The sequence below is a fragment of the Teleopsis dalmanni genome, chromosome 1, assembly GCF_002237135.1.
Source record: "Teleopsis dalmanni isolate 2A chromosome 1, ASM223713v2, whole genome shotgun sequence".
Classification (NCBI taxonomy): domain Eukaryota; kingdom Metazoa; phylum Arthropoda; class Insecta; order Diptera; family Diopsidae; genus Teleopsis; species Teleopsis dalmanni.
In genome coordinates this window covers 227,937,260-227,954,744 of record NC_051846.1, presented here as the reverse complement: position 1 = coordinate 227,954,744, position 17,485 = coordinate 227,937,260, and the positions used below count along the sequence as shown (strand labels likewise).

General features: G+C 33.5%; 1 protein-coding gene across 1 annotated transcript in view; it reads right to left on the bottom strand.

Moving 5' to 3' along the window:
- Window positions 1-11,577: 11,577 nt before the first annotated feature.
- Window positions 11,578-17,485, bottom strand: part of LOC119667597 (cubilin homolog) — an 11,529-nt gene continuing 5,621 nt past the window's right edge. The window contains exons 7-8 of the mRNA XM_038076901.1: window positions 11,984-12,220; window positions 11,578-11,793 (exon numbers count right to left, since the gene is read on the bottom strand). Of these exons, the coding sequence (XP_037932829.1) occupies window positions 11,578-11,793; window positions 11,984-12,220 (453 nt within the window). The remainder of the gene's footprint in view (window positions 11,794-11,983; window positions 12,221-17,485) is intronic.

Here is a 17,485-nt window from a genome sequence, read left to right as displayed (position 1 = left end):
AGGTCACAATAATAACACACCTCTAACCTAGGTATTATATGACCTTTGAAAAAAATATTAGAAATTATTATTAAAAATTTGTGACTTTAACTCCATCTGTGATAAGCAAAATAAGCAAGTAACAAAATCTTTTAAATTAGTTGCATTAGTATCCCACTAAGTTATAAACGATACTTTTTTGTATATCAGGAGCGCCTCCTGTGACAGATTTTATCATGCATGAAGCTTTGTCAAGATAGAGAGGAGGTAAAATATGCTTTCTACTATTTTATTTTACCGATAAAAAGACTAGTGTAATATATATAGTATCTCTTTAAAGGTCAGGCTTCTACATAAAATCAACAAAGATATTTAAAATTAAATCTTTGTAAAACATAATCAGGCTGTCTATAATATAGAAATCATTCCAAACTTGGATTATAACTTAGTCTGACACATTAGACGAGTACCAACATTTGTGTGATCGGCATTAAATTTAGGCGCCGGATGGCAGTAACGTAATGTTCTACCAAAAACATAGAAATATTTCTATATTTTTGGTTCTACATATTCACCTAAACGATTTAAATCCATTTTCCTGCGAAATACAAAAACAGATCAGGTTGCAGACCATGTACTATAGCTAGAAAAAATTTTTTTTGTTCAAAATTTAATTATCTGTTAAATTTAATTACTGTTAAATATTAAAAACTTAATTAAAGAAAAATTATATATTTATTTTTCGATTTATTCTAGGAATGGCATGTTTAGTAATTCTCCATTAATTGGTCAATATTGTGGAGTGAAAATACCAGACCGAATACCATCTTTTACAAATGTGTTATATATACGCTTTGTATCGGATTGGTATTTTTCTGATAAAGGGTTCAATATTGTTTGGCAGCAAACAAGTACTGGTTGCGGAGGCAAACTAGATTCATTCTCAGGTTCCATACATTCGCCACATAATGCGGAAATATCTGGTGAAGTGGTGTGTAGTTGGAGTATAACCGTTTCACCCGGTTCCGTTATAAATCTTAATCTCACTTCTAATAATCCAAGCAAGAGTTTGTACGAAGCATCGCAGACTATGTGATTCCTGATGTGCCGAAGCTACAACTATAGTTCTGAGAAAGTCATATATCTCTACAATTGCCCTCTGCACACAAAGATATGAAACAAACCACTCTTTACTCTTCACTGAAATGTACATGTACATGTAAATATTTCTTTTAATTGCGTTCCATATGAATGACAAAACTTTAAGAAGAGTGTTCTTCATACCTTGAAGTTTAGCATTTAGAATCCCGCTTCGAAGTGCAATCATTAGTAATAAATAGTACGTTGAATATTTACTATTTGGATGTTGAGTCTGATATACTTCTTATAAAGCAAATCATCAATCACTATAAACTCACTATTCTATCATATTTTTTGTTTCAAATCTTAAGTATAAAACAGTTATAACCATTGGGGAAACAGTCATTAAGTCAACTATCTCTTTTATAAAAGTTTGTAGTTCCTTGGCATTAGTGGAGCATATGTTTCTATTTTTCTGTTGTAATAAGAATTTAAAACTTCTGTGAAAATAGGGCAAGACCTGACTATATATCCATTATCAAAGGTTTGCTCTTAAATAGTTACTTTTTTCTATGTCCGCATAAAACCATAGTAAATACGAACATACATTGTGACCGAAAAGTTTTCGGAAATTCTCATTTAAAATTCGCGCGCTGTATATTTTTCGATATTTTAAGTTTATGTAGTTTGGGCAGCACTGTCCTTAATTACTATGCCAAAAATGAGCGCGATCTGTCAGACAGTTCGTTTACGGCAGCTGTTGAAAACCAGTTCACCTCAGTAGTGCGTTGCGAAAAAAACAATGGAAAAAAATATTGATCAAAGAGTTTGCATCAAATTTTGTGTTTCGAACGAATTTTCGTGTGCAGAATCGTTGCGAATGCTACAAAAGGCTTATGGGGAATCAGTTTTATCGAAAACTCAAGTTTATGAGTGGTACAAAGCCTTTCAGGACTGTCGTACGACCGTCGAAGACATGCCGCGTTCTGGACGACCTTCGACCTCTACCACCGACGAAAACATTGAAAAGGCAAAGGAAATCGTGTTCAAAAATCCTCATGTGAGTGTTAGAGAGATAGCACGAGAGCTAGGCATCGGTCGTGAGATGGCTCGTTTGATTTTGGTGGACAATTTGTGTATGCGACGTGTCAACGCTCGGCTTTTTCCGATTCACCTCAATTTGTTCCAAAAACACCATCGTGGACAGGTCTCGTTAGACATGCTTGATCGTGCCAATTCCGATCCAACTTTCATGGAACGCATCATAACGGGTGACGAGACATGGGTCTACGAGTACGACATGCAAACAAGCCAACAATCATCGGAATGGAGAGGAAAAGACGAGCCGAAACCGAAAAAACCACGCCAAAGTCGCTCGAAAATCAAGGCAATGCTGATTGTTTTCTTCGATATTCGTGGTGTGGTGCATCATGAATTCGTCCCTGAAGGACAAACAGTCAATAAAGCCTATTATTTGACTGTTTTAAGACGTTTGCGTGAAAATATCCGCCGTAAACGGCCTCAATTGTGGAAGGATAATTCATGGATTTTTCATGACGATAATGCTCCCTCGCACCGAGCCAACATTATCAACGATTTTAAGGCCAAACATTCAATAAATACCATCGAACAGCCCCCGTATTCACCTGATCTTGCACCGTGTGACTTTTTCCTGTTTCCCAAACTCAAATTACCACTCAGAGGAACGCGTTTTGAATCCATAGAAGACGTAAAACAGAATTCGCAGAGGAAACTCAAAGCCATACCGGAAAGCGCCTATAAAAAATGTTTTGATGATTGGAAGAAACGTTGGCATTTGTGTATCGCTTCTAATGGAGCATATTTTGAAGGAGATAAAATAAATATTGATGAAGATTAAGAATTTTGCGTTTTATTTAAAATTTCCGGAAACTTTTCGGTCACAATGTATTTTAGATTAATGAGAGTTTTCTAGAAATTTTAAGTGGATTTTTTAACGATCACAACCGCACTAAATAATCATGTTCTCTAAATGATTAAAAAATTATTAAACCTGGAAACAAAATAGTAATTTTTTTACTCGACCGTAGTGGTTAATATAAATCACATAACACAATGACTTTTTGTAAATACAGGAACAAAATAACAGAGTACAAAGTAAAGCCGATTTCAGTTATTGTTTTAGTTTGTATTTAATAGTTATTCATAGGTCTTTCTCAATATATAATCTGGACTAATGCAAAACCATTGCAGTTATATAAACAAATTGTATATAAAGACAACATCATTTAAAGTGATTGCAGGAAATTATTCAAAGATATTTAGAGGAATCTGACCTCATATGTACGATTAAAACTGAATATCTTAAAATACCTGGAAAGTGTCTTAGATTGCCTCAATAGGTGATACATTTTTAAATGAGCATTTAAAATGATTAAAACTGTTTGCATGATAATGACTTTCGGAAGGAAATTGGAAGTATGTAAAATTAAATCTCAATCCATGCAGTAGTGAGAAATTATAATAATAATTATAATATTATTGCCATATTTTACCATAATATATTTGTAACTTTGACATTATAAATGTGATATTAATTTTCAAATCAACTATGTTTTTAAATTTTATTTTAATAATTGCAGAAGTTTTGTGAAAAGTAGTGAACTACAACAACAAAAATTCTTATATTTCTAATGTTTTTATTAATTGAATTTTTGACTGAACATACAGCTGTTTTGTTTTGTTTTGCCAAAAACCCATTATCAGTGGTCTTAGAAATAATTCTTGTATTTAACTATTCATAAATAATTTTTTAAGACAGCAAATACTAGGGATTGTACCTGTGCCCTGCCAAATTTGAAGCTCAGGGTCAGCGTTCATTAGCCAACGTACCCAAAGGCAACTGACTTTTTTATGTTCGCGCATTTTTCGAAGTTTTGTTAAATTGCTGTGAAAGTTTATTAACAAATTCATTCTGTGTTATATTAGACCAAAATCATAAAGTAGCTGTAGAATAATTGAATTAACTAATTACATTTTATTTTTAGTTGTTTAATTTCAATACCACACTTTTTGTAAAGACAATACTTAATGATTACACAATAAACCACTTACACGATTTTTATTTGTTTATTACTATAAGCGCTATGCATTTGTCTCTAGCCCTTACAGACATTCAAGTTACTTTGCACTTTTTTGCCCTCTTTCTCACTTATTAAGACTTTATAAACCATAGAAGCAATTTTTCTGAATGACTTACAATGATAAAATCAATTAAGATCTGTTTTAAAATGTTGGAGTTATTTTTTTAATACAGTTATCTACCTACTACTGTGGTAATTCAACTGGTTTCAAACTTCCTATTGATGATTCGGAAAAGTCCATTATTCTAAGCTTCCATAGTGACGAATTTTTTGAATACCCTGGATTCAATATAACAATTCAACATCAGCAAAGTAAGTGATGTATTAAAAAATATTAAATTAATAATATTAAACAACATTTGTTAACAAGTATTTATATAGTTTTTATTATTTTATTTTCTTTTTTTTAGCGTGTAACAACAGCTACACTAAATTAAATGACCACATCGATTATTATAGGGGTACATTTGAAGAGGTACATTGTGTGGATGATATACGTGTGCCGGATGATTACAAAATAAGTTTCTACATGAAATCAATATTTTTTAACATATATAACTGCTCCACCAGTTTACTTAAGGTATTAGTACCTTCTGATGTAAACAGTCTAATATTAAACAATTATTAATTTTTAGTTTATTGACTTGCATACAAATCAAACATTATTGGAGACATGTCAAGACAGATTTACTGAAAGTTCTCTACATACAAACACAAGTGCTGTACGAATATATGCAAACCATTTCAGTTATATAAAAATTGAGTACATAGCAGTTAATCGGTCGTTACCAGCAGGTTGTGGTGGAGAAATATACAACAATGATGGAGTACTATCCAGCCCTTATTATGACAACGATCGTAACTTTTCTAATTGTAGATGGGATATAAAAGTACCTTCACCAAACTATATTCGCATTTATTTTTCCAGTTTGTTTATTTGTTTTCGATTATTTAATATCTTGATAAAAATGTTAATCTTTCAGGCTTTGATATGGGATCCAAAGTAAATTGTCCGCTGGATAATGTAACCATTTATAAAATTTTACCTAATGGTTATGAAGAAGTATTTTTAACTCTATGCGGCCAAAATTGGGCAGGAGCTTGGGATGCTGTAAAAATACCTAGTAGTCACGTTGCAATTGTTTCAAAGAAATCACCTAATTTCGATGGATCTGGATGGACATTAAATTTTTACACATGTGATGAACGATCTAAATTAGAAAATAAAGAAAATGAGTATTTAATTTAAATAATTTTTTATCATATCAAATATATACGAAAAACACATATGGATCATTTGATTTTCTATATGAACCGATTCATTAGTTACCTCAGTCATTAGATGGTCTTATTTTACTGATGATATTGATGATAACGTTTCAATTATAATATAAACCATATTAAACACATATGCTAGTAAAAGAGAGTTTCACACATATTGATCACAAAGCTAATCCAGTCAAACAAATTAAATATATAATAAAAATGTCAGTTCTATTTTTCACTTCAAATGGGTTTGTAGTTGTAAAACTACCAAAACTAAGTCTTGCAAGTCTTTCTGTATTTTTAGAAAAATTATTGGTTAGGCTGCGAAAACACGTGTTAAATGACTGATCGTATTTAATTTTGTAAGGCCCAAATTTTATTCTAAAATTTAACCCCACAAATCAAATGAATAGTCAAATATGAGTTTTAAATTCACTTAGTAAATGTTTCTAAATTCAATAAGATTTTCCTACAGTAACATCCATTTTTATTATAAACAAATGACCCTGTAAATTACATATCAAAGACAAACATTTTTTATAAACGAATGACCCTGTGAAGTAAAATATGTTTTGATTAGTTTTTTGCCGCTAATAAAAATTAGTTAAATTTGTTGTAACTATTTCTCTTGTTTGTCTGCATAAACAAATTTAAGAAAAATATTGTGCACGCATTTTTTATGTGATGCAGTTATTTTTGTTGAATTTGATTGCAATGCGTACAACAATAAGAAATTTGTTTTGACAAATTTACGGTACTTTGTTTATTTGAAAATAATTATTGTTTTTGTATGTAATGGAAGGAATTTCAAATAAAAGGGCAGCGAAATTGCCAAATCTTTCTATTTGGAATTTCTTTCACTTCAAGGTAAGTCACTTTTATTAGGGATGATAGTGGGAGCTCGGACTAGTTGGTCCAGGCATATGTTGATTCGTTTGGCCATTGCTGACGATCACCATGTGAATGGATGAACTAGTTTGGGTGAAGTGATAATGGTTGAATTACCTTCTGCTTGGCTTATGCTGGCGTAGGGTAATTTAACCAGTTGAGTTACCTTCTGCTTGGCTTTTGCTGGCGTAGGGTAATTTAACTAGTCATCCAGACTTCCATTTGGCCATAGCTGATGGAGGAATGGACGACGAGTCACCAACACTGTAAGAAGGCGTGTGGACAACGAGCGTTTGGCAATTGCTGACGGACGTGGCCAGGCGTAACAGTAGGAAGGAACCCTTGTCTGGCTTTTGCTGACAAAGGTATTGCTTTATATTGATATTAGAGTTTCTAGAGATTAGCTATTTGGAATTTCTTTCACTTCAAGGTTAGCAACTTGCGCACCACTACAAGCAATCGTCATACGACATTTCACAACATTCTACACCGTTTACAACATCGTGACAGCGTTTATGACATCATACAACATTTCACAACATCCTACACCGTTTACAACATCGTTACAACATTTATAACACCATACAACATTTTACAACATGCTACACCGTCTACAACATCATTACAACATTCTACATCATTAGCAACATTTTCAACATCGCTTTCCACAAATTGATTATATTTTCTTATTTTTTGTTAAATAATAAACGCTACTTTAAACAGAAGTGTCTCTATTATTTTACTTAGATAAAATTTCTTATAACGAACCCTGGTATACTCGCTGAGTATACCCCAGCTATAGATAGGGCCGGGAAAAAGGTCGTTACAAGTGGCGCCCGAGCAGGGACTGAGTTTCAGAGGGACTAGCAGAATTTGTCGCAAGAATACAAGGAGTAAAACAATGTAAACCGGAAAATTATGATTTTATCATCATACTGAATAACACAAGCTAACGTTACCACAAATGAAAATATAAACCCAAGACGGCCAAAGATTAAATGCCTCATGTCAATCATGGCCTCATCATATGCTCATGACCTAGAACAGATAAGGAAGTGGTCGGTACGTTACGACGGAGGAAAGAATCCATTGGGGTTCATAGAAAGAATAGAAGAACTAGCAGATGTTTACGCTATTAACGTAAATCTAGTTCCCAAGATGATGCCTATACTTCTTGAAGATAAGGCACTAATGTGGCATCGCTGTAATAATAAGCATTGGCAGCTATGGACAAATTTCAAAGTCGACTTCCTGAAATTTTTCATTTCCTCTAGATATTTTGAGAAATTAGAAGATGAGGTACGATTGCGGCTTCATAAACCAAAGGAAAAATTCAGGGATTATTTTATCGACATTCAAAATTTAATGCGACAAGCTTGCCTAAATCCAGATTCGCAATTAGAGCGAATATATCGCAACATGAATGCAAACTACAAAATGTACATCAAACATCAAGACTTCGCAAGTATAGAGGAATTAACAACACTTGCTGATGAATTTGAAGAACTTCACACAACACAGCACAAAGTGAGTCGAGACCGTGTTCAAGAAGAAACTATCCACAGGTGTACAGTGGTCCAGTATCCACCAACGATGCCATTACAGAATACAATGAGACTCATGTCCATGACGTCAGTACGAGTTGAAGATATCTATAGTCTAAGCCCCGTATCACCTGTCCGGAACCAGCAGCAAAGTAACCAACAACGTAACCAGTCGATAGATAAGCAAACAGCAGCAAAAGTAAATAAAATTGCAACTTCAAAGACAGCATTACTATCCAAGCCAAGTATAATACAAAGCACACAATGTCAGATTTACCCAGACAAGCATTCAGTAAAACTGCGAGAAAATTTACAAGTGCAAGCGCCATGTAAATGCCTTGTACCACCATCGCATGATCCAAAAGCAAACAAAGAGATACAAGAGTTCCAAATCCCAGAAGTACAACGTCAGCGAAATTTAAAACATATCGAAGAAAATCCGAAAGTATTTAGTCTACAGCGATACACACAAGATCGTCAAGAATCACAAACTCAAATACAAAAGGCACAACGACAACAACGTCCTAGATATATCAAACAAAATCCAGAAGTATTTCATCCAATCCAAGTAATACCAGAGCAAGTGCAAGCGCATGAAATACAACCACAGCAAGTTCCGCAACACGTTACGCCTATCGAAGAAAATAAACCAGGACTTAGTAAACATCGAATTTCCAATGCATATTCTATACAAGATCACGTAAACCTACAACTGCGAATACAAGATGTACAACAACCACGAGAACAAAAGCGTCAAATCGAAGAGCATGATTTATCATCACGTCCAACACTGCCACAACGTTTAACGATAGTACCAGAGTCATCACATGTCAATCGTCCATTGTTACCAACTTCTACAAGTTCAGAATCATCGTCGCAAATGCCACAGAGTCATTCGCAAAGTGATTTCAAATCATCGTTACAATCAAAGGAACTTGACCCCCAGCCGCCATATCCTGTTAATCAACTACAAGACACGCTAGAACACGATCAGATTGTCACTACGGCCCAAGACGAATTTTATAAAGTATTCAAAAGTCCGAAGCAACGTTACAGAAGTCAAGCTAACAGGTAGTATGTCCCGGCACGGTTCAGTTTCCCGGGAACAGTAGTGGTCGCGCTTTTACTTTCGGGGAAGTAGGGAGGGAGTGTAAGGCCCAAATTTTATTCTAAAATTTAACCCCACAAATCAAATGAATAGTCAAATATGAGTTTTAAATTCACTTAGTAAATGTTTCTAAATTCAATAAGATTTTCCTACAGTAACATCCATTTTTATTATAAACAAATGACCCTGTAAATTACATATCAAAGACAAACATTTTTTATAAACGAATGACCCTGTGAAGTAAAATATGTTTTGATTAGTTTTTTTGCCGCTAATAAAAATTAGTTAAATTTGTTGTAACTATTTCTCTTGTTTGTCTGCATAAACAAATTTAAGAAAAATATTGTGCACGCATTTTTTATGTGATGCAGTTATTTTTGTTGAATTTGATTGCAATGCGTACAACAATAAGAAATTTGTTTTGACAAATTTACGGGACTTTGTTTATTTGAAAATAATTATTGTTTTTGTATGTAATGGAAGAAATTTCAAATAAAAGGGCAGCGAAATTGCCAAATCTTTCTATTTGGAATTTCTTTCACTTCAAGGTAAGTCACTTTTATTAGGGATGATAGTGGGAGCTCGGACTAGTTGGTCCAGGCATATGTTGATTCGTTTGGCCATTGCTGACGATCACCATGTGAATGGATGAACTAGTTTGGGTGAAGTGATAATGGTTGAATTACCTTCTGCTTGGCTTATGCTGGCGTAGGGTAATTTAACCAGTTGAGTTACCTTCTGCTTGGCTTTTGCTGGCGTAGGGTAATTTAACTAGTCATCCAGACTTCCATTTGGCCATAGCTGATGGAGGAATGGACGACGAGTCACCAACACTGTAAGAAGGCGTGTGGACAACGAGCGTTTGGCAATTGCTGACGGACGTGGCCAGGCGTAACAGTAGGAAGGAACCCTTGTCTGGCTTTTGCTGACAAAGGTATTGCTTTATATTGATATTAGAGTTTCTAGAGATTAGCTATTTGGAATTTCTTTCACTTCAAGGTTAGCAACTTGCGCACCACTGCAAGCAATCGTCATACGACATTTCACAACATTCTACACCGTTTACAACATCGTGACAGCGTTTATGACATCATACAACATTTCACAACATCCTACACCGTTTACAACATCGTTACAACATTTATAACACCATACAACATTTTACAACATGCTACACCGTCTACAACATCATTACAACATTCTACATCATTAGCAACATTTTCAACATCGCTTTCCACAAATTGATTATATTTTCTTATTTTTTGTTAAATAATAAACGCTACTTTAAACAGAAGTGTCTCTATTATTTTACTTAGATAAATTTTCTTATAACGAACCCTGGTATACTCGCTGAGTATACCCCAGCTATAGATAGGGCCGGGAAAAGGTCGTTACAATTTAGTGAATGATATCACAATCCTTATTGTGCTCAATAATTACTGGTACCCGTTGAGTAACATACTAATAGTCCTTACACTTTCCTCCGTATGTTAAGATTGTTCATGAATACATCCATTACCTTGCATCAGGTACCAGTAATGAATGATAAGGCTTTTTAAGTTTAACAACCCCTGTATATAAAATAAATTCTGTGACATATGGGTAAGTACTAGAAATATCTGAACCCCCAACGCAAAAAACTTACGCTACTGTGATCGAGAAAATGCAAAAGTCCCAATAATGTTGAGTTGAAAGACCAAATTATGATATTTATATCAGCCATGCAAATAAGCCTGAATTTGAATTCGGTTTTGTGGTAAGCGAAAGAATTTTTTTCCTTATCTAGTGATACTTTCAAAGTTGCCAGAGATAGTATGTACGTTGAGACTTCAATATATGCCAACAACGTAACGTTACATTATTATTAACAATAGGTACTACAATCGATCGGCACACCCTACACTCTTTATGATGATGAAGTACTTCTGAGTATTGGAATAAGTTCTTTAAAGATATTTGATCTTCTTCCAGTAGGCGATGACAGTCGCATCCGAATAAAACCCAAACTATATGAGTTTTCTTAATAGCTTGAAGATGTCGTGAAATGAAAAATCATGATACAGCCGGAGAAAGAAAAGTTTGGTGAAGACTGATTTTTGATGACGTGACTAAATTTAGGAAACACTAACTGCATTTCATGTACTGGAGCTGGAACAGACACGTACGGAACTTAAGTTGTGTTATATTCGACTGTTTTCGAATGTAAAAAGAGATTATTCGAGTTAACTAAATAATTAAGTAAATTATATAAAATATAAATCGATTTCTAATACTATAACAAGAGATGCTTAAATTTTATGTAGTTAACAATTTTTAAAGTAATTTTATAGCACTTGACAATATGGGGTGTCATATTATTACGCCTGTCACTATACTGGGCATGGGTTATCTACGAGTAATTTCCATTGCCTTCTTTGCAACACGATGTCTGCCAGTTCATTGATGTTGTTGTAGTTGTTTCTGTTGAACCCTGCGATACTGTTAATTTCGTTTAGTGTGAACCTTTTCCAAGTCATTTTTGGAAGGCCTGATGAATTATAATGGACTGCCACATTTGCGATATCATCTATCGGTTTACGTAGTGTATGTCCTATCCAGTCAAATTTGTGTCTTCTAATGTGGATGTAAGTGTCACCCACACCTGTCCCTGACCATAACTACTTGTTAGAAATGTAGTTTGGCCAGAAAATCCTGAAGAAGATTTCTTACAAAAACAGGAATTGATAAAACTGCGTAATTTTTGGTGGACTTGTTCAGTGACGAACCATGTTTCGCATCTATACAGAAGCATTGATAAAACACACAACTTTAATATCGTGAATTTGATATTAATACTGTAAAAATTTGACGATCATATCTTATTCACTTAAATAAAGCCAACAATTCCTTTTTTTATTCTTGCTCCTATTTTTATGATTATTAAAATAATAGGCTATGAATGCACCCCGACCTAAAAGATTTATTGTGCCTAAAGGCCCAACTAAAACAATTCTTGCCGCTATATCCATCAGTGTACATTCTGTAGATTCTACCATGCTACCTAGGTACTGAAATTTCTCAACACGTTCAATCAGTTGGCCATTGAGATCTAACGGTTCATTCGATGATGCGTTTATTTGCATTTCTTTAGTTTTTTCGATATTTATAACGAGTCCAACCTTGGGAGATTTATGTGCAAGATCGTCAAATTTTCTTTGCGTCGGTACTACGGTGAGATGTTTCGCATTTCTTATCTGCATAGTCTAAAGATTCAAGTTTGAACGTTGAATTCAACGGGTTCCGAGTGATTCCACGTCAATTTTTGTGTCTTGCATGTCTTGCTGCGACATCAATGACAACAAGAAAGATTAGCTACGATATCAGATATCCATGCTTTAAGCCAAAAACTATAACCAAGGGAACCTTTCCGTTGTGTAGCACTGCGCATTTAAATCTTTCATACGTATAGCGTATCAGAGTTGTGATTTTTTCGAGGATGTGGAGAGAAATGCTTGTTCGTAGTCGACATAAAGCAAGTACAGCATTGACTGCATTTCGATGGACTGCTCGATTATTATACTTATAGCGTTTATTCGGAGTCTCGACCGAACTCCAGCTTGCTCATTGTGCAATAATGTTTCTATAAGTTGATGCATACGCTCTAGTATGATTTTCATGAATATCTTGAACTTCGAGTACAGAATAGTAATGCCTCACCAGTTATTGCAGTGTATAGCGTTTTCTTTTTCGGCATCATTTCAATTTCGGCATTATGAATTTATATCAATTATCTCCCTTCAGCTTGCTGGTATTATGCTTATCAGTAATGAGGGGTATTACTAAGGAATGTCGGTTCTGTTCCTTCTCTGCGAAGATTACAAACACTCGAGAAATGTTCTTTCCAGCGGGCAAGCTGCTATGCATATTTCTGATAAGCCTTTTATCGCTATTGATAAGCCTTGATTGATCTATCTCTTGGTGATGTCATGACAGCGATTCGATTTGTGATATCGTACACCTCTTTCATGTTCTGTGACCCAGTTGGTTGTTTAGCGTCTCTTGTAAAAATATTTATATATTTCCGCTTGATTGCAGCACACAGTTAAGGTGCGCTTGATTTGAAGCCATATTTGCAGAATTTCGATGGATGTTATTTGGCTATTTTGTTATTTGTGCGCTAATTTATATGAAAACATTAAGTTCGTTAAGCACCAAACACTCTATAAGTCGTTCTCCATTGTTGTTCATGTTGCCACTCCTATGTTCGCCGATAATATATCCTATTTCCGAGTGATCAGAACCAATTTTAGCGCTGAAGTCACCAATTTTAAGTTTTACAAGTTTTAAGTTTTAAAACAAGTTTTAAAACTTGTTGAGGGATATCTTTGATTACTTGCGAAGCATCTGCCGTTGGAACGTAGCACTCTATAACGGTTAAATTTCTATTGAAGCATTAAAATCCGACAGTCATTTTGCGTTCCTTAATGAATTTGGCATCCATAGCTATTCTTAAATTTTTATGTATTAGAACACCTACTTCATATTGCTGTATATCGTCTGGTGATTCCCGATCAGTGCAATAGGTATTTTTTTGTAGTGAGCAACTGTATGCTTTGGTTCCATCAAAGTTTACATAAGCCCATAAAGGCTAGCTTAAAATTTTCTATTGTTCTGCATGCTTGGGTTAATTTTATCGTTTGATATAGTGTTTTGACGTTCACGTACTGAATCGCAGGTCTTTCTCATGCCGTGGGGTTGTTTGTTATTGCGTATGTAGGTTATTTCTTATACTTGTAGATTATCTGATTGTATTTACTCTAGTTAAATATGAATTTGACACCTCCAGAATCTTTGTGCCATAAGCCGAATTGGATAATGTTTGGCTACCTGTTGGGGTAGTTAAATTTCTGGAAATTTTATTCATATTGTTTCTTCAATGATGTTTTTGGATGATACATCGTAATGATTATAGGCTCAAAGCGAGCAGTTAGTGAGGCGTCACCGTTGAACATCATAAGAGGTTGCGAAGCCGCCATCCCGTTTGCACAAGCCCGTTCTGGCTGTACAAATTCCCTGCTTAGCCCAAAAACCAGAATATATCTAGAAGGCCTGCGCAGGTTTCCTTCGCCAAGTTTAGTCCACTAGTCAACGTTCCTAGGATGTGACACTAGAAGCCAAGGGCGAAGAGTTGGACTTCGGATGAGAACTAGGCTTCTTTAGCGATCAGGTGCAATATGTAGCGCGACTGTCTCAAACGTAAGGTGATTTCCCTCTCCTAATAATGAATAATATTTATTATTTTCTTAACATAAAAACTAAATTTGCAAATCACATTTTTCTGTCAAATATTTAACTTTATTTAGTAAACATTACTTAACTAAATGATTTTCTCAAAATTTAATTTTATTTGCATTCAACTATTTACTGTGAAACTATGAATTTCAAACTTCACTAAGAGGGAAAGTATATTACGATTTTAATTTTATTTTAAAGTGAGCATTCTTCTTGCATATATTTAACGTGAATAAATTCCTAATTATGTTAGATAATCTGATTGCTTAAGCAATCATTCAAGCCCATCCAAAACATATTACAATACAAAAGTAGTAATATAATAATAGAAAAATTTAATCGAATTGTGTAGTTTTCATTATAGTTAAATATAGTTTTGGTATCCCATGATACATCTAATCTCTCCATGGATACGCTACTGATCTTTGTGATAATAACATTAAATCCAATTATTTAATCTAATAATGGCTCATCTAATAGACTTAGATTAGTATATATTTTTTGGACTGTCAGCAGAAGACTTTTAATTTCACGACACGAATAGCATATAGGTCGTCACGTCGTAATTATATCTGCTAAATTATGGTGATATCAAATAGTTGTATGTCTACTAAACACTTGTATATACTCCTATCAAATTATAAATGACTCAATTGCACTACTAAATTGTTGTACACAATTTCAGTTGCAACAAACCGATTGACAGATCAGCTATTAATATTTAATGAAAATCAAACCAATATTTAACGTCAATTACATGTGACCTTCTCAAAATAATGTTTGTTTATCTACAAAAATAGATAATTCTCTTCATAGTCACCCATGAATTTCGTACTAATCCATATGGACTTGTCTGTTCGTATTTGAACAAACAGAACTTAATGTCGATATTATTTAATCACAGACGTTATAAGTTCTCTAGCTTCAGGCAATCTGTTTAGAATTATTTAGTTGTTTTTTAGAAAAGTACAGATACCTTTACATTTTCTCCTTTACAAATATTTTTCTTTATCAATTCATATTACATGTATAATTATGTAACTTTTTGCCGAACTGATAATATTGAACGCCCCTTTTGGTATAAATACACCCACACTTGAGGTTTCCGTTTCAGTTAAAATCGGTCTTAAAATTGCTAAGTTGAGGCTTCAATTGTGTGGAAAATTTGTGTAAAAAATAATTAAAATACTTGAAAGAGATTTTGGATTGAAAGAGATTTTATTATAAAGAAAATAATATTTGAGTGCAAAAAAATTGAAAATTAAGCTTTAATAGTTTGAAAAAACTATATTATTATTACTATTATTAATATGTATACATTTTCCTTCGTCATCCTTCTGTGTGTACTATGTTGGAATTTAGTATTGTGTGACTTTGAACAACAACCGAAAATATTCATTGAAGATGATGGCAACCTCATTTTGGAGGCGGTTTATGATAAAGATATTGTATTTTCTTTATCGCCAAACTCTGCTCTGAATATAAATGATGTCAATTTAATGGAAATTTTGAATGCTCTTCAAGAAAACAATACACAGGTAGAAGCAAATAGCATGGTTTCGACAGACGAATTGACTAAGCAGTTAAATGCCTTTAAACGGGACTTACGCGGTTTAGAAAGAAGGCTTAGAAATTATGTAAATAGAACACGGTTTAACAAGTTAAGACGAGACTTGCGATCCGGTTTATTTAAAATCCGACAACTACAGGGCCGCATTGAATCGATCGAAAGAGACGCTAGAATAGATGAGTGCACTGTCAATAATACGATTCCATGTAAAAATGGTGGCTCCTGCTATGATCAATTCAATGATTTCATTTGCTTATGCACCGAAGGATGGATGGTAAGTGTTAATAAAAGTTAGCAAAAAATATTTCAATATTAACTAAACAGTTTTTTGGGGGCGTATAGAATCAGATACAATAAAAAAAATTCACTGAGTAGTTAATACAGAGCAAGATAAATAATAAACATTCTTACTTCTTTAAAATAATGCAAAATAAAAAAGATCGAATCGATCGAATTGCTTAAAAGCATGTCATTCAGGGAGTCATAGTCACGGCAAATATAAAGTTGTTGTTCTTTTCATTGCAAATTAAAATATTGAGAATGAGAGAAATAGAGAAATTTCGACTGTCATGCAATTCATCATTAGAACATGCAATGTCTGTACATCGTGGCCATTAGTTATTTTTCAAAATTATTCTCAAAACTTGCAATAATTAAAATAATATAAAATATATTATAAAACTGAAACAACCAGTGCATTTTTAAGTTTAGGAAAAAAACTACTTTTTCTTACTTAGAAAAACTTTCGAAGTCACTATTTGCTATATATCATTGATATCATAATTAATCCACATCTTCTTTGACATCCTATTATCTTCACCTAATATTATTCAATTTCCTCTGTAAGGGGATTTTAATACCTTTCTCAGCAATGTTCATATAACATAACTCTTCATTACTCTCAATCAAATGAAGAAGAAGAAGAAGCTTAGGGATCATTTTCATACATAAACTCAAATATTAATTCTACATTTTCAAATAAAATAACAACGATATCTCTCCAATCATCATATTCGATCACTTTAAAGAGACTTCACTTATAACTAGTTTTAGATATACTTTCACACCACGAAAAAATTTCAATATTACAGAAAACTTGCGGACAAAAATCTTAAACAAACGACTCCTTAAGCTGGCCATACAACTGTCGAGTTTCGCTAAATATTTATTATCTGTTAAATATAAAAATACTATTGGGTTGAGTATATATACCTATATATTTTTTTTTGGTTTTTTTTTACGGAGCGTAAATTTTAAAATTCCTAACGCATCGTCACCATGTCGTCACAATAGTGATTTGCACGTTTTGCTCGAACTAAAAACAATTTCCCTTATGTACCATACATCATTATTATAATCCATTATATATCCATATGTATTATGGTTGTATGATTGTATAATATAATTGTATACTCATTGGACTGCTAGTGCAATGGATTGAACCCAGTCAAATTTGAACCATGGACGCACGTGTTTACATACAAAATCAGCGAACACTTAAGTTGCATTATTCCAACTCGAAGTTTTGTAAATTTTTATTATAATAATTTTATTATAATTTTTATTATTAAACAAACAAACTACTTGCAGCACTATTTATAAGAACTAACACATAAACAACAGCTATATAAATTCATTTAACCATTGTAAATTGTTA